The following is a 19,598-nucleotide window of genomic DNA, read 5'->3' on the forward strand; positions in this document are numbered from 1 at the left end:
TGTGCAAGCAGTGAGCTTCTTCTGCTATTAATGAGTAAGTTATTTTCACTATATTGATAAGGTTAAATGTTATTTTGTGCTTAGTTTACAAAATGTTTCTATTTTTTTTAATAAAAATGCTATTTGATTTCAGTCAGTGGAGGCAAAAACTACACCTTACAACACTTTTCTACCTTGAGCACATGCCACCATCTTTGGGTGCAAGGCAACAAGTAATACCAGTTTGTTATACAGTCAATTGTTTCAGTACTGAGTTTATCAAATAATTTAAAATTCAGTGGGTGTGGATATAATAATGAGTGCATTGATTTGATCAGGATGTGCTATATAGCTAAGTGTGCAATTCCCAAAGCCAGTCTCCATTGCAAGTCCATCTAGGTCTTTCCCGCCTATGCCTGCCACTAAACTGGCATCACAATCAACCCCTCACCCTTGGTCTTAAATGTGGTGACCCAACAAGACAGCCCTACTTTGTTGTTTCATGTTGATTAATGAAAAGGGAATGTGAGACTGACGAGTAGATTAGAGGAGTGGCAGTTTTTCTATGGCCGCTATACTGGTTTGTGGTAATGAGGCAGGAAATGAGTCTAAATACAAACCTTTCAGTTTTATCAGTCAGTTTACATCCCTGTCCTCACTTACAGTCCTGAGCTGTGGGTAATGACTGAAAGAATAGGAAAACAAGTACAAGCAGCAGAAATGAGGTTTCTTCACAGTGTGGCTGAGCTGATAGGGTGAGAGGATCAGCGATTCAGAAGACCCTAGGAGTAGAGTGGCTGTGCCAATGAATTAAGAGGAGCCAATTGAGGTGGTTTTGGCATGTCGTAAGAATCCCACTGTGTGAAGACCTTGGGGCAGACCCAGGACACGCTTGGAGGGTCTGTCAGCTTGCCTGCAAATTTACTACGAAGAGCTAGAATCTGTAGCTGGGGACAAGGACGTCTGAGTGGACCTGCTTGGCCTGCTTCTACCCTGATCCTAACCAGAAAAATTCTTTTGAGAAGATGAGATGAGATAAGTGTGCAATTCTTTTAGATAAAAATCTAAATTGTTTATATTGTACAGGGATTGTTTGGAATTACATTTTTTGGTAACATGCAATCTGATATAAATAAGTTAATTACAATAGAATCCCTCAAAATTGTAGTTGTGCTTCTCTATTCAGATAGATAGTTATTTACATCTATAGCACTTTTCTGTTTACTTACAAGGTTATCGCTGTTTTTCAAATCATGGAATGTCTAAATTGAAAGACTGTATGGCTCAGAGCTATTGTGCTGATTTCTTCCATTTTGTTTTTTTATGACACACTGTTAGAGTCACTGTTCTGACTGTGAAATATTAGTTATCTTTGGAATGTGACTATCTTCATTGTGTATCGGATTTTGTTCTAATTAGCATTTAGCTACCATGTCAGTTTAGACACATTGGTAGTGAAGCAGAAATTTGCATCAGAGTTATGACCTTTTTTCACTCCTATTCAAGAAGAGACTAAGTATTTTATGCATATAATTTTCCTATTATTTCTGCACTACGAGAATTCTCTTGTGACATTGTTCACAGTGTGACCTTTTTGGATCTGAGTGGCCTTTACAAACCACTAATGATATCTTTAAAATAATTTGAATTATGATTGTTAACCAAGCAGCTTAGCTTAAAATCAAATTATACTGTCTAAATGGGAAATTTTGTGGCTTTCAAGGTGATATTTCAGATATTGCTAAGCTTGTTTGCTGAGAAATCTATTTCATGGTCAACAGAAATAAACTCGTGACTAATATGGTTATCTTCAGTGAAGAATGAAATTAGGATGGACACTGTATGGGGAAGTTAGCAAGATGGACCGTACAATAAAAAAAGAGTCTGTATTCCCTACTGTGGACATAACACATCCAGGGCATGCACTGTGAAGTTTTTGGGACAAACAGAGGAAAGTGTTTATTACATACAAAGACAATTTTTCCTCCCACCATTTGTTTTGTTCTATTAAATCACCCTTATTAAACATATTCTTCATCTAAAAATAAACTTTATGCTGTTTTGATATAATTTATTTAATATAATTTTCACTAACGGCAAATCTGTTCTAATCTAAAGAATAAAGTGGGTTGCTTGATGGGATAAATTAGACACTTAGGAAAACCTTTAAGGTCTCTATCATAAATACATGCTGAGTGAAAGGAATGAACCTGCAGTGATTAAGGCCCATGTCTTCAAAATTTGCACATTCTGACATTTGTTTTCAATTGTCAGAGATGAGGTTAGGAATTCAAGGTGATGTCTTTGCTCGTCTTGCATTAAAAAAAAGAAAACATTTTTCCACTAGGTATGTGTGAGTGAATTTTGCAGCAATGCAGAAATGCTTTTAGTTTTGTTCTGTCTAGCAAAGCAAAGCATTAACATATGCAGTACTGCAAGTCTTGGAGCAAATCACAACTGTTGTCTTTTGTGTCCATATGCCTCTAGCGACTTTAGTAAGAGGCTGGGGCCTCAATTATAAAACTTTGCGTTGATTCAAGCATGAAAATATGCACACACCATTAAGAGGGAAATGTATGTGCCAAAAAAAAAATCTGATTTACAAAACCGGCCACGCTCACATTTCTATATCATTTACTCCTTATAATCACGCGTCTCCAATGCCGCCCTGAAACATCCATAAATGAATCATGCTAATCAACCTGATATATACACAATCACAATGCTACAGAACTTCATTGGCCAGTAGAGCAGCTCACTCCTGATGTGTCAGCCCCTCAAACTGTATTCAAGAATATCTGGATGTGCTCTACAACTGACACTACAAGATCAAATAAGGCATTATAGCGTCTCTCTGTGTTCTGGAGGTCTGAGAGGTCTGAGTGGGTAGCTTATATCACCTGGCACATGATTGTTATTACAATGACTAGTATAGGCCATATGAAAATGAAGCATTCCGCCAATTACCTTACCAACAAGCTATTCACCATGCACAATACCATCATGTCTGCCAAAACTACTTTGACTCATAATAAATGAATCAAGAGTTGACCCAGGCCACTGAGACACAACATTTGCCAGCCACATCATGCCATGGCATTTCAGATGGCCTGTGCATTAATGGAATTTAGCCACTTATAGTTTAAAAAGCAGCTTCATTTTTGCTAGATACCCTTATTGCAATATGAGTGTAGTCAATTGCTCCAATTATGTTAGGAGAACCCAACATTGCCGCAAACTGCATTTTTCTGTTGGCAAAAGTATTTTATGTTTTATGTATGTACACCAACACGATATGAAAACTGGATGTAGTGCCACATTGGTTACTTAATGGCTTCAAGCACAACAGGCATTATGGAGTGAAGTTTGGTTGAGATACTGTTAACCTGTTGGTCAGTTCCCTGAAAAAGTTACAGCAAGTAGACGATATAAACTGATGAAAAACTAAAACAGTTCTTCAATGCAAATACAGTACCTAGCATTGGCCCTCTTAAAATGGAACTAAAATATAGTCTGTACTGTACATCATATTCATCGTTTTTGAGGTATAATATGTTTGTTACATCAACACCAGAAGTGGGTAGAGTAGCCAAAAATTGTACTCAAGTAAGAGCAGCGTTACTTCAAAATAACATTACTCAAGTAGAATTAAAAACTAGTCATCCAAAAAATTACTCAAGTACTGAGTAACTGTTTGAACATAATAAATGATTTATTCTTTAGAAATGTAATAAGACAAACAAAATTATAAAATAATGTGTAAGTTCTGCTATTTCCAAATAATAAAATAAAAATGAGTAAAAATAAATAACATCTTTACAAAATTAAGATGCACAAATAACACAAAGTTCCAAATCACAGTTTTTCACAACAAAGCTTTTGAAGCCAATGCCTACAGTAGGTAACATGTATGTTTGAACAGTGCAAACTACTTACAGTGACAAGATGTACTGCACACTGACAGTATAATACTGCATATATGGAGTAGCATGTCCGCGGCTTCAAAAAAAAAAATAAAATAAATGCCAGTTTCAAATCCATAAAGCCGTGTCACTCTCAGTGGGCGCAATTGCATGACCGCGGGGAGTTAATGAAATAGTTGGAGCGATTTGCATATGAGTGCGATCATTCTCAATTGCTTCATTGGCTTCCTGCAGCGTGTAATGAAGGCCCACGGAGACGGGAGTGTATATATATGGGTCAGCACAAAAAAAGAAGGGGGAATCAAAGAAAAGGAGAAAAGAAAAAAGGTTACAACTCATGAAAGACAGGCTTGGGAATGACAATCTGGCCACCTGAAGGGAGGATGCAGTGTGAGCTAGGGCCCCATGAAAGAGCGTTAGCTGTGGCACTCTAGGGGCTAATTCACTCCACTGAACATTTGGGTGGAGTGTGGCGAGCAAGGCAGGTGCCCTCCCTAGGCTTCCGAGGTGTGACAGCGTGAGCACGAAGGAAGAAGGGAGGAGAGCCAGCCTCAGATGGTCTGGCCATGATGCCTGGAGGCAGCCAAGACGAAAGTCAGTCGAAAGGAGCTTGTGGCTCCTGAGTCTCTGCCGGCTACGTGAGCAACGCGTGAGCCAGGAGAATGAGAAGGAGGTGGGCTGAGACCAGGAGGATTTAGTGTACATTTTAACCTCGGATTTTTAACGGATTTATTGATTTTTTTTATCCTTACTTTTCACATTGATTTTTATGGATTTATATATGTACTGTTTTTTAGAACACTGCACCATTGGCACTTTTGTTGACTTTACTTTTGTTTTGACGGTTTTTTAATAAAAGAACTTAAGCACATTTTCCACAATCCTCTGGCCTCATCAGTGAATTATCCTCATATGTCATAACTATCGACAGTGTGGGTTCAGCAGACTCCCATGTGGGAAGAGGGAGTCTGTAGGGGACTGTCATCATCACAAACTTGCCCTCCAAATAGCACAGCTGATAGAAAATAACATTAGAACAAGGCAACTTGCGCACATACAAGAAGGCTCACTTTACCATGATCTGGAGTTTAACACGTGGACCTCAGTGTGTGTAGTGCCTGCAGACTTGGGTGAAAGAAACACAGGAAGACATGAGTGTGAGGTATAAATAAAGCAAATCAAGTATTTACAGTACCAAGTAATTCTGTTTTTTCTAGCACAATAATAACTTTGTGTGGGCAAAATAAAAGCCCTTTCTTCCAGTTTTTTTTTTTTTTTGTTTACCTGGTTTGACTTTGCTCTGCTCCAGTTAAAGAACTTTAGTTCTCCTGTCAAAACCTGGTTCTGTTATCTGCATCACCTGGTTATCATTACTATTTTGTCCCCCATAATTTGTCACATAATGGTAATGGTCTTTCTGGTTACAAGCATTGCTTTGAATGTCAAATACAGATTTGTCTGTAATGTCTGTAAACTGAAGTGGTGAGGATGGCAAATGACTGTTTCTTCATCCAGTTTATTAAAAGCTCAATACTGAGCTGTGTTGACTCTTTGCTAGATATCATCTTTTCAAATAATAAAGAGTAATAAAAAGAGAGGTTGTTGATACTCTAAAGCAACAGTGATCGCAACATGGTAAAATTTGAAATTATCTTTGAAAACATACAAATGTACATCAAAATGAAGACTTGAGAACTTGAAGAAAGCAAACTTGATAGTGATGAGGAAATATCTATAAAACATAGAATGAGAAAGCAAAACTCATCAACTGTAAATTGCTATAATTATCGCTTAAAATATGTTTATTCCACATTTCTTTCACTATCTTCAAATCAGGAACTTTGTTAAACAGAACCTTCCACATTTTCCTCATCTTGCACCCTCATCCACGCTGGAAAAAATATTGCTCAATCTCAAGGAATTAGACTCCATCTCTACAATATATAAAATCATTTTACAATCCCTTCCTTTCAAAGATCCAAGAGGACTCTGGGAAAAAGATCTCTCAATTAATATATCAGAAAAGGAGTGGAAAGTAGCAATGCAGAGAATTCACTCGAGCTCCATATGCGCAAAGCATACAATTATACAACTCAAAATTATATATCGAGCACATCTGTCTCGACTAAAACAAAATGTTTCCAGGACATGATCCAACCGCAACGTTGCAACCAAGTCCCAGCCTCACTAGGTCACATGTTCTGGGCCTGCACCAAATTAACATTATTCTGGACAAAAATTTTTAATTACCTCTCAGACAGTCTTGGACTCACAATCCCTCCTAACCCATTAACAGCTGTGTTTGGGGTTCTTCCAGAGGGTCTTAAAGTGGAGAAGGACAAACAAATTGTGATTGCATTCACTACACTTTTGGCACGCAGACTTATTCTGATAAACTGGAAGAACCCAAACTCTCCTCTTTAAGTCAGTGGGAAACTGATGTGTTATATTATTTGAAATTGGAAAAAATCAAATACTCAGAGGATCCGTACAGACTTTTTTCAAAACATGGCAGGATCTAATCAGTAATATTTTAAAATAAGTTTATAAAGCACAGAGAATTTATTAATTTAGGTATGTTTACAAGCCTTAAATTTTACGCAGTTTGGCTTGCTCTCTCTCTCAGGGGTGGGGATTGATCTGTTCTTAACATAATTCTTCTTTTTGTAAAAATGTGATTGCTATATATGGATTGTAATAAAATTAATAAAAAATATATATATATATGTTTATTCCAAAAACCAGTAAAATAAAAAGATTAAAAAAATAGCCAAAATGGATAGATAGGAGCATTGTTAAGAAAAGTAAAACTGAAAAGATCACTGTAAAACAAAATTAAACAAAAGCCATAATTCTGACTTAGAGGAGTACTGGACAGTACATAAAGAGATAAAAAAAGCATTTGAAATATCAAAAGAGAAAACAAAATAAAAATGAGTGAAGCTAAGGCAAACGGCAAGCAATTTATTCAGTACTACTCCAGTAAAAAGACAATAAAAAAGAATTTAAGAAACCTTTTAGACACAAATGGAGAAATCAATGGAATTGAGAAGGAAATGCCACATATTTCACCCAGGTATTTATAAATGAAGAAACACATGGAATTCCTCATGCAGAATTAAAAATAAATTCTAAAATAGAAGTGTCAGATGTGCTTCAAACCCTCAGAACATTGAAGACTAATAAAACTGCTGGACATGATGGGATTTTACCAATTGAATTGAAATATGTCCTTTAATAAACCGTTTATTAAGAATATTTGAGCAGTAACTTCGGAAAAGAGAAGTACTTGAGGATTGCAAAGTTGGAAATGTGACTCCAATCTTTAAGATGGGAGACAAAATGAATCCTAGTAATTACAGACCAATTAGATCTGAGCTACACAAAATTATAAAAACTACAATTAGAAATAAATTAGAACAGTACCTAAATTAAAATAACATACTTAATAACAGCCAGCATGGGTATATGAGAGGAAAATTCTGCCAAACCAATCTTTTAGATTTTTTTGAAGAAGCAAAAGGAATAGTTGACAAAAAAAGCATACAATATAATTTAATTCAACTTTCAAAATGTTTTTGATACAGATCCAAGTCAAAGGTTAATTCTGAAACTAGAAACTGTAGGCATCAGAGAGGCAAAACTAGATCTCTAGTTGTTAACCAACAAGAGACAAAGTGGAGAATGCTCCACATTGGCCAAGGTCATCAGTGGAGTCCCTCAGGGGTCTGTCCTTAGAGCATTACTTTTTCTGATTTATATTAATAACATTGATTCTGGTATAGTTAGTAAACTTGTGAAATTCACCAATGATGCTAAAATTGGAGGGATTGTAGACACTGAGGAAGCAGCAAAAAGAATTCATAAAGATCTAGACAACCTTCAAAACTGGATGAATACCAGGAAAATGCAGTTTAATGTAGGAAAGTGCAAAGTACTTCTTGTGGGCAAAAGGAACATAAATTATAAATACAAGGTGGGAGAAATAAAATTAACTAAAAGTACTAATTAGAGCTCAAAGCTAAACAGAGAGTAGTTAACAAAATAGAAACAGGGATTCAATGTAAAAGAGGAAAAGACAGAAGCCAGAAATGGTCAGTCTAGAATAAAACTCAGGTGAAGCTGAACCCTTTGAAATCTTCCATTTGTGGTATTCCATGTATGGCAAAATTAGAGGAGTGCCTGGAGCAGACTCAGTAAAAGCTGGAAGGATTACTTTCCACATCTAGTAAGAAGTGTTCATGGAAATCTTATAATAATGACTGGATATTGTTATTGAGAAAAGGAAAAACAGGTCTACCTTACTCAGTTTTTTTTTACAAATGCAAACCTTACCAGCCCATTTTTGCAGCAAAATGAATGGTTAGATGAGATTTACTGTAATTTAGTTCAGGTCAGGTCAGATTTGGGAGGATGCACTAGTACAGCATGTTTTTGCACTCACCAAATGACAAAACAGCTTAGGATCCGGTTGGCATTCCCCCAGGCAGACACATGTTACAGTCCCACCCTCCAGAAATGACTATCATTCTGCCGCAGCCAGGTGTTATGTTGCTGTCCCCTTGGCCTGGTCCAGCTGCTCGGATCCTCATGTGAACCGTATCATCTTTAGGGAATCATGCCTCATGGTGCCATAACTGATACTCCCTTGTAATGCAAGTAATGTGCCTAATTCGGGACTCCATGAGCACCTGCTTGTTTGACACAAAGTCAAACCAACAGTACCGAGGATTCTCCGAAGAGGCATAGTACCGAAGGATTCTAGTCTTCATCTAAGGTCACTGGATAGCGTCTGTGTCTCACAACTATATAGCAAAACAGGCAGCACCAGGACTCTAAAGACTTGCACCTTCATCCTTTTGCAGAGATATCAAGATCGCCACACACCCCTTTCCAGCAACCTCATGAACCCCTATGATCCCCCAGTCTATCTACTGACTTCATAGGAAGAGTCACCAGAGACATGAATGTTGCTGCAGAGGTAAGTAAACCTCTCAAAGAGGTTGACGTTCTCTCCTCAAATGGACACACTGCTGATGGCTGTGCCCAAGAAGTCATTAAAGGCCAAACACTCAGACTTCTTGCTCACTCTCTCGAGAACCCTGATCAGAACTTCCATTGACTCTTCGAAGATCACAGCATTGTCAGTAAAGTCAAGATCAGTGAATCTTTCTACACCAACAGATTCCTCCTCAGCCACTGGACCCCATGACCCTGCCCAACACACAGCCCATGCAAGCAGTGAATAGTGTAGGAGCAAGAACACCTCCCTGATGAACGACAAAATCAACTGGGAAAAACACAGAGGTTCTGTCTCCACTCTGCATAGTATTCACAGTACCAGTGTACTGGCCAGCCATGATATCTTGCAACTTTGAGGGCATACGCAAAGTCACAGGATTCCCACAGGGCAGCTTGATCAATGGAGTTGAATGCTTTATGAAAAATGAGAAAGGCTGCAAAGAAACTCTGAGAATTTTGTATTTGCTCTCGATGAGAACCATCAGTGCCAGGATGTTGGCGATGGTAGATTTCTTAGGCGTAAAACCAGACTGTTCCGGTCGCTGGTAGGTGAGCAAGTGATCATTGATTCAAAGTGGAAGTAAGGATTGCTTGCAATGCCAGGAGGACAGCCTTACCACCAACCTGGAGTAGTTCATCTCAGATATACCACTGATCCATGCAGCCTTCCCTCACCTCTGCTGGTTCATCACCTGTGTAATCTCAATGAGACTGGGTGTTTCACAGCTATTTGGAGGATCAGCCTCAAGAACCGTGGACCCAGAGATGTCCATTATGCTGCTTTCAAAATTTGCCTATAAGTATACATGTTTTTTATATTTGTTGCAAGTTTTGTTTTTCCTTCTAAAAAATAGGAGGCTTATGACTGGGATTTTAATAAGTTTTCTATTCATAGCACAACTCTTTTAGCTGTTTGGTTTTGCACATTCTCACTATGTCTACATGGGTTTTCTCTATGTACCCCAGCTCTCGTCCCATATCTCAAAGACATGCCTCAATATTGATTGTTATTCTGAACTACCTCAGTATGAGTTACTATATGATGAACTGGTTCCATATCCAGGGTTGGTTCTCATTTGGCACCCAATGCTCCTACCATCTCGACCCTGAACTGTGGAAAAGAGCTATAAAATCGATGAATGTCATTCATTCATATCTCTAACTTACCTGTTTCATTACTCGATTATGATGAATGAAAGTCTGGGTAGCACCACACCAAAGGCAGTAACCAGGCTTGGTCTGGGCACCCATTCATCATAGATTATATTCACATATTAATACTGCACCGCTAGTCAACTTAATATGCATGTCTTTGAGAAGTTTAAGGAATTTGGAGTACTAAAGAGAAAATATCAGAACTTGCAACTTCCACGCAGTCACTGACTGAAGCAAGCTTAAAACTGACAGTATAAGGTGATCTCTCTAACTACTGAGCTGTCTCTTTTTTAGTATTATAGATTATAGATTCTAAAATAATAGTACTCATTAAAACACTGACTTTTAATATTACTATTTTGACCCTATTAACCATCTTTGTAAATGTAGTTCCATCTAAAGCTATGATGTTTACTTGTCCTCACACCTGAGCCTGTCATTAGTGTATACATTGATCAACATGTATATTATAATGTCTTGTCAGCAGGTGAGGTAGATGTGTCAAATTAAACAAATTTATCCAACTCTTAATTTTTGATCCTTCTTTCCCATTAACATTGTATCGGTGAGCCAGAGGTTAACTTGGCAGTATCAATTGATTTACAACATTACGTTCATCATTATTAAATAGGGCCGGTGTCTGACCTTTACAAATTCCACCTGACAGCATGCAAAGGAGATGCCGATGTGTTCAAAATACACTGCGTGTTACATAAACAACTCTGAAAGTGCAAGATGCAAGTGCTCAGTGTTTTTATTATGAAACTGAGACATTACTTCAAGCGCAACACCTTTGTAATCTAATTCCTTATCAAGTTAATGGCAGATTCAACCAGTTCATTACCAAACGCCAAACTATTTTAGAGGTCGGTTCATAAAATGAATGATGAATGACCAAAATCCCATTGAGATCCACCTTTATGTCCTTGCTGTCAGTCTATCAAAAGTCAGGTCAGCATTCTGTTTATTTGCTATTGAAAATTAAATACACTAGTTAGAAAACTAGAATTGGATTGGAGTGTTCATGTGTACCTTGGTTTAAAAATGTTTACTCTTGTATGTGTGTATGTGTCATCTTCAAAGTATAATCAGATATATAACCATATCACCAAAATAAAATTTTAGTAATCCTCTGGATATTTCTATGTTGAAATCGGCTGAAAAAACCATCACAAGTTCACAAACTAGTAGTGTAATTCCAAAGCTGGTGGGATGACACAGTAGCTAGGAATACCACTTTGTAGATCTCAGACCTGGTGAGAATGATAAGTTATGTGTGAGTGTGCTACCCAATAAAGTGATTTGTCTATGAATTGGGTCAGATGCAATTGGTATGGGCTCTTGCTCCATGCACTAGAAAGAGTGTGCTCACAAAATCAACATATCGATGTGCCTGTAAGAAAGTCTTCATTGTAAGGAAAAAAGTGGAAATAATCGTGTGCAGTTTACTTTTATAATTGCTTTATGTTACAAGTTAATCTTAGATGTCTTTAAATTTCAAGGTAGTCATACATGTAACAACTCCTCAACTTGTTTTCAATGTGTAATTCTTATTGTTCATTATTTTTCTTCCATTTTAACCCATTCTCAAGTTTTTAGATATGTGATGTCTAACAATCTTATGGAAAGTGCATTTAAGTTGATGTGTGTCTTTTGTGTTCCTCTTTCTAGCCTCACTTCTGAAAGGCCTGAAACACGCCAACATTGTGCTGCTGCATGATATCATTCACACAAAGGAAACCTTAACGCTTGTCTTTGAATATGTGGTAAGTTTGGTCTTTCTTGTTGTAAATATGGGGGCATTCTTGAAAGACACAATATTGTGTTTAAAAAGATTACAATGAGAAGAGTGCATCAGGTTGTTAGTGATAAGTCTAAAAGAAATACACTGATTTGAGAGCATTGAGGAGAAATATTTCAGCATTTCAGTAGCAAATATGAACAAGCACAGTTATAAAAGCAAATATTAATGTAGTTTATACTTGATTTAATTTCAAAATGTAATATCTTTGTGGGCATAATGCTGAAATGGAATAGAGGAATATAGAATTCTATTTTGAACTGCAGTTCTAAGCAATTACAATATGTGCATTGGAATGGTACCCCACCCAGCATAGGTTAATACTTTGCACTTATTGCATATCTTTTAGGCAAACTTTCAAATTAAATGGTTGGGTAGTAATGGTAAAGATTTGCCTGAATGACAGAGGTTGACCAAGGGTAGTAGGTGAATGGTCAAAAAGTGGACATATCCAAGAGCAGTCCAGGATGTTGCATTTATAAGTTATTATATATTACATGGAAGGGTAACCTGCCTTTCAATATCACTTCAGAAGAAGAAGAGCTAAATCCAAAGAAAGTGCCCTAGGAATGGCCTGATGTTCTCCTAGGAGGTGCTTGCCACTTGACTATCATGATTATTAACTGTTAAGATCAAATGAAGTTCATAAAGGGCTAGCCTTCCAAGTTTAGGTTTAGAATCTAATGTGGAGGAAAAAAGATTTTGAGAGAGAATAGTCAAGCCAGGGAAAAGACAACTCTTCACTAGACTTAATGATGAAGAGTGCAGACCCGATACTTATAGGTGCTTAAGCAAGGATATTAGATTAGGCATAAGATCAAGTACTAGTAACATTGAACATCAAGCTTACACTTAACTCAAAATACATTGCGGCTTCTAGGTGGCTTTTTCTCTGGGAATGCTGCACAGATGTCCCTACATGAATTAAAAATTAAATAGTCCAAACAAAGATCTCAGTTGTGCATAGCATTTTTTATAATTTTCCAGTCTTTCATTTACTCCAAAATACATATTGGAGAGGTACGTGGCAGAGGGAAAATGCAGCATAGTCTCTACTAGAGCAGGGTCTGCCTCTGTATTTCAGTTCTGTTGTTTTAGCAGAGAGGGTCTTATGTTCCTCAGAAAATTTAGGCAAGAAACGTAGTGCTCACTTGATACCTGTACTGAGTAAAGCTGATGTCACATAAGGCAGGGAAGCATTTATTCTACATACTGTATGATTTATGTTCTTTCCCTGTTACTGTCCCTTGCGTTTAGTTTGAAAATATAAAAACCTTTGTATTTTTGTGTTTAACCTGTGTTTGTGATAAAAATCTATGGCAACTTCCTTGACAATGCATATTCTCACAAAAAAAATCAAAACAGCATTTTTTGGAGCTTATGCCATACTGGAAATAGATATCCCATTACAATGTCCCAGCCCTCTTTTATATGAGAACAACTTGTGTTGGCATTGACTCTGGCAGTCATTGAAACCCAATGAGCCATGGCCTTCAGGCAGAATTTAGCAGCTATCACAACATGTGGAATTAGTCTTAAGAGAGAACAAATGGTACATTTTGGTCTCATTTGAATAAAAGGTTACCATTGTTTAATTTCCATGTCCTAACACTACACGATGCTTGTTCCCCCAAGTGTTATACCACTGCAAAGATTTCACCAAATGCGTCCTGTGACTTTTTATGTCCAGAAATAATTTCATCCCCTTTTGGAAAGATAATGGAATTTATGCACCTGGGTTTTAAATGCATTCATATTTAATGCTCAAAATAACAGCAGGTTTGAATACTTTGGCAGCTGTCTGAAGAATTTTTACATGGTGCATTGTTTTTTCTTGTTTTCTGATTTTTTTTTTTTATGTGACAACAGAGGCTTTTCATTATCTGAATACATAAACCAGAGCACTGAGCAAGGCCTGCATACCTAGTTTTCTCTTAATATTCCATACATAATCATGGATATTTTCATGGCATGGTAGCATTTTATTACTACTTCAGTGTTAGAATTTGGCATAAGAAAACTTAGTTGTTGAAGCATGAAGTTTTAAACAGTGTGATACTCTTGGCTCCTTTTCAGGCACACAACTAATGTAATTCAATTCTATACAAACCAAAGCTTTCAAGGGGGTCACTCTCAAATTAGATGGTAGTGCAAGGAAAAAAGGAATGAATTCTTCTTGATGGGTTTGGAAAGAACCTGCATAAACAAGGACTGGCTTATACTTTTTGCACATGCTTATTTTAAAACATGCTTGATTATATATAGTATAATATGAAGAATCATCAACAAGCTTCAAGTTATGTGATTGCCTACTTTGCTGAAGAAAGAAAGAAAGAAAGAAAGAAAGAAAGAAAGAAAGAAAGAAAGAAAGAGAGTGGTCTGAAGTGTATGAAAGCTTCATGATTAGAATGTAAATCTATTCAAATGATAAGTTTTGCCACTCCATTATTGTCACAACTACCACTGGAAGGTTTTTGTCAGATTCACTATAAATAGAATTTCCACTGCAACAAACTTAACACTCTTCTGCAAGAATTTGGAAGGCTCAGAGAAACGACATCACAGGAAGAGCAATGAATCAGGTGTTAGACAATCAAATCACCTATAACTCTCCATGAACAATTTGCAGAGGTGAGAAACCTCTAACTTCTTCCATTGTTAAGGAGTGCTGTTTACCAATACATCTGACCTCATGCTGAGCTCGAGTAACCTTGACTTCCTTGGTCTGCTGTGCAGTCATCTTTCGCGATCATTCCAGCTTCTCCCTTGCGGCAAATGAATATCTCTCATTAATTGCGATGACACAAGCATTTGTTCACTCTATCGACACAACAGCAGAGCAATAAAAGTCATAATATAAGGTGCTTGTTAACCATTATTTGACTTAAGAGCAGAGTTTGAATTTTACTTGGAGCCACACAATTTAGGATCAAATTATTATATGTTATAAATAAAAAGGCTCAATTTCCTACACATACCACATCAAGAAGCAAATTGAATCATCTGTAGAAGAGAATTTGTATCTGTAGAATTGAAGAACAAAGCATGATGATCACATGGCATCAGTCAATCCCTTGTGAATACAATGACAACCTTACCCTCATTCTAAACAATCTATTAATGCAACGTAAACACCAGCACTTCTCATTTCAAAACACAACTGCATTAAGAAGCAACTCAGATCTGCCTTATATTGAGTCCTCGTAATATTTATATATTTATATCTGATATACTACATCTTGCCTGAAGAAGGAGCCTGAGTTGCCTCGAAAGCTTGCATATTATAATCTTTTTAGTTAGCCAATAAAAGGTATAATTTTGCTTTACTTTTTACTGATATACTACAGAAAGCAATTTCTTCCTTTCAGTTGTGCTTTCTAGTTATGTACAAAAGGTACAAATTAGGTTGCCAGGCATAAGCAGGCTGGTGCTCAGCAGTGATGAGTCACGAGTAAAACCACACTAGTAATGGGCCACGCTCTTCTCATGCCATAATGTGGTGGCAGGAGCTCCCAGGGAATGGAAACCTTACACATGTATTAGATTTCCTAAAAAGGAACACCAATGAAAAAGAAAGTTATGTGCTTTAAAGAAATGGGTAGTGCTAGAAAGCAGGAGACTCGGCAGAACCGCTGTCTAGAGAGAAAGATAGTGGGTGATTGAATAAGTTGAGGGAAAGCAAGCTAGATAGCAATAAGACCTCCTGGCAGAAAGATGGCACTTTTGTTGAAGAACTAGCCAAAAATTAATCCTCAATCTTGAGAAACCTGATATTAAGCTACGGAGTCAACTGTGGCAAACATTCAGAGCTCCACAAATGCAAGTGAAGTCAACTTTGGTTGACAGTTATCTCGCCCCTAGATACACCTACAATGCCTCTCATTCTCGAGCTCCAAGAGTATGATGACTTGCAAGTCAACCAAGTGACATAAATGTGCAGTCTAATTGGCTGTTCAGCGGAGCTCCTGAATCATGATTTTTGGGCCAGTACAGTACAGAAGAAACATATGTTTTTTTCCTGTTTTTTTAATGAAAAATGATTTTGTTGTAATGAATTTTGCAGATAAAATGGACTTTACTTAACTATTTTTTTTAAATTACCATATGTATTTGCGTACAAGTCGGGTCTTGAAACGAGAAAAATCGATCATAAAATCAGACCCCGACTTATACGCCTGTTCAAAAATATGACACTTACATTTTTTTTGTTTTACATCTTTTTGCTTCCTCCAATCTCGCACATTTCTCTGACACATTGAATTTTGTTGCAGCAGCGCAGTTGCCAATTTCTTTCGCCACTTCAACGACTTTTAATTTAAAACCAGCTTCATATTTTCTTCTGATTGAACACTCCATCGTAGATAAAGGATGCTCTTATGATAAAGGTGTATGAGGGTTTGAGATACAAAAAACACAAAACAGTGCAAATGTCGCTTTGGAATAGTTTGGATATTACTGTGTGATCACATAGGCACAATACATAGGTAAAGGGGCAGTATGCTCTGTGGTTACTCTCTCAGGTGGACGTTAGCGTATGATAATCTCCTGGATCAATAGCGTGAGTTTTCCGCAATCGACTTATACGACCGACATTATAAAATACAGGAAATTATAAACTAAAATCAACGTCTGACTTATCCGCGGGAGAACTTAAAAGCAAGTATATATGGTTGTTTTTATAGAAAATTGTCCAGGACCAAAAAAAAAATAGTTGAAAAGGAATTTATTTGTTGCAGTGGAATTTGACCTGTACAGTATGTAGAATTGTTTGTCTTTTTCTGTTTTCAGTATAAAACAATTGGGAACTGATATTTAACCATTGACAAAAATATTAGCCTTCCTAAAAGAATTATGTGCATACTAGTAATTCATTTTTTGAAGCCTTCATATTTTAAGTAGTAGCTGCTACATTATATGCAGTGTGTATTTCTTTTGGCTAATCAGATTTACTCCGAGTTTCACTGCACTTCCTGTGTTTATGCAAACTTCTTGCTTCTTTGGTCTATAATGCGAGTCATTAAACATTGAAGACATGATATCCTCATATATTATAATTTATATGTGACATAGAAATGGAAGATACCCAAAACTTGTTGATTACTGGGAAATATATAGTATTGAAGGTAAAATAGTGATCCAAGAAAACACAGTCTGAAAACAAAATCCTAAACATCTTGATCAATTAAGATTGTAAAGAATGTAATCTAGAGTTATGCTCACTAAGTTCTTAATAGCAACGGGAAAAAGTCTTACAGGGTGGCATGGTGGCGCCATGGTAGCGCTGCTGCCTCACAGTAAGGAGACCTGGGTTCGCTTCCCGGGTCCTCCCTGCGTGGAGTTTGCATGTTCTCCCCGTGGGTTCTCCGGGTACTCCGGTTTCCTCCCACAGTCCAAAAACATGCAGGTTAGGTGCATTGGCGATCCTAAATTGTCCCTAGTGTGTGTGCCCTGTAGTGGGCTGGCGCCCTGCCTGGGGTTTGTTCCTGCCTTGCGCCCTGAGTTGGCTGGAATTGGCTCCAGCAGACCTCCGTGACCCTGTGTTAGGATATAGTGGGTTGGATAATGGATGGATGGATGAAAAAGTCTTACAATAAGCAAGCATCACAAAAGCTTTGCTGACTTTGTATTCACTCTGTGCAATGATCTCCCTGCTTGTTAATCCTGCTATTCGCAAACCCATCTAATTTATTATAAGCATGACCTTATCTGACATAGTCACACATAGGCTCACTTTTTCTCCTCATTACAACCAAAAAAACACATCATTGTCTTGTGCACACAGCACAATAAGATGCGCACTTGCATTTATCCTACAGACCTTTCACAGCAGGATATTAGAAAACAATTCAACAGCAAACAGTGAATGCAACTCCAAGCAATAAAAATATAAGCAATAACCTCAATGTGATGTAATATATGCCACAGCGTGTAGCGGCAATCCAGTAAGTAATAATGGTAATAGTAATAATAACTAATAATTAAACATTTTCAAAGCCCCTCACAAATATTCTAAAGGGTACAATAAGAATAGAAGGACAAAGAAGGCTCTATAAATAACACTGAATAGAAACAAGTAGTGAGACATTAAATGCCAAATAAAAGCTAAATATACATATTAAGCACAAAAGTCTCAATGAGATTAAGAATGAATATACAAGACTCTTTCAAGAAACTTTTCAACCAGCTGGAGCCAAGATGACAGATTAGAACAAGAACCTACCAATAGAAATTTACAGTAGTTCTGTGCTGGAAAAGGACCACAATGATCAAACAACGCACACTTTCTTAATGTGATTTATGTAAGTTGAATAAAAGAGTGCCATCACTTAGACAAAATGGAAAGGAGATAATTTTCTTAAGGTGTTTAGTGCCAGTTAGCATGACTTTTGTTTTGTTGGAGTTTAATTTTAAAGAGTTGTACTGCTGTGCATCACTGATCAGGTCTCTCATAAATATCCACTTTTAACATGTAAACAGATGTAAGTTATCATCTGCATAAAAATGATAAGTCAGTCCAAAGGTACAAATAAGATCTCCAAAGGGGTGCATGTAGATACATAACAGCAGTGAGCCAAAGACAGAGTACTAAGAACTTCTTATGAAACTGGCACTAAGCTACGACAACAACAACAACACCATTTATTTATATAGCACATTTTCATACAAACAGTAGCTCAAAGTGCTTTACATAATAAAGAATAGAAAAATAAAAGATACAATAAGAAAACAGAATAAGTCAACATTAATTAACATAGAATAAGAGTAAGGTCCAATGGCCAAAAAAAAAAACTCCAGACGGCTGGAGAAAAAAATAAAATCTGTAGGGATTCCAGACCATTAGACTGCCCAGTCCCCTCTGGGCATTCTACCTAACATAAGTGAAACATGGAAGGGCTTGATGATGATGGTCACGTAGACTTCTGCCTTTTAATCCATCCATCATTGTTGGAGCATCATGAAGCTTTGAGTAGGTGGAGGTGGCGCAGGCCAAACCGGAAAAAAAAACAGAAGAGAGAGTAGGGGTCAGTACAGATTTTAGAGCCACCATGAATAGTTATTATGATGAATTGAACATACAAAGTATCAGGATTAAGTTAAATTAAGTTAAATTGAAGTTATAAAAAGGCCATGTTAAAGTAATGTGTTTTCAGCAGTGTTTTAAAGTGCTCTACTGTATTAGCCTGGCGAATTCCTATTGGCAGGCTATTCCAGATTTTAGGTGCATAGCAGCAGAAGGCCGCCTCACCACTTCTTTTAAGTTTAGCTTTTGGAATTATAAGGAGACACTCATTTGAAGATCTAAGGGTACGATTTGGAATATATCGTGTCAGGCATTCCGATATATAAGATGGGGCAAGATTATTTAAGGCTTTATAAACCATAAGCAGTATTTTAAAGTCAATCCTGAATGACACAGGTAACCAGTGTAGTGACATTAAAACTGGAGAAATGTGTTCGGATTTTCTTTTCCTAGTTAGGATTCTTGCAGCTGCATTCTTCACTAGTTGCAAACGATTTATGTCTTTTTTGGGTAGTCCTGAGAGGAGTGCATTACAGTAATCTAGTCGACTGAAAACAAATGCGTGAACTAATTTCTCAGCATCTTTCAAAGATATAAGAGGTCTAACTTTTGCTATGTTTCTTAGGTGAAAAAATGCTGTCCTAATGATCTGATGAATATGCGATTTAAAATTTAGATTACAGTCAACAATTACCCC

At 37.1% G+C, this 19,598-nt stretch overlaps 1 protein-coding gene across 4 annotated transcripts in view; it reads left to right on the plus strand.

The window, feature by feature from the left end:
* cdk14 (cyclin-dependent kinase 14) overlaps positions 1–19,598 on the plus strand; it is an 891,964-nt gene that overhangs the window by 380,554 nt on the left and 491,812 nt on the right. For all 4 annotated transcript variants that reach the window (XM_039736967.1, XM_039736966.1, XM_039736968.1 and 1 more), the window contains one exon: positions 11,751–11,845. In XM_039736967.1, coding sequence (XP_039592901.1) covers positions 11,751–11,845 — 95 coding nt within the window. The remainder of the gene's footprint in view (positions 1–11,750; positions 11,846–19,598) is intronic.

This window comes from Polypterus senegalus, chromosome 15 (assembly GCF_016835505.1).
Source record: "Polypterus senegalus isolate Bchr_013 chromosome 15, ASM1683550v1, whole genome shotgun sequence".
NCBI classification, from domain to species: Eukaryota; Metazoa; Chordata; class Cladistia; order Polypteriformes; family Polypteridae; genus Polypterus; species Polypterus senegalus.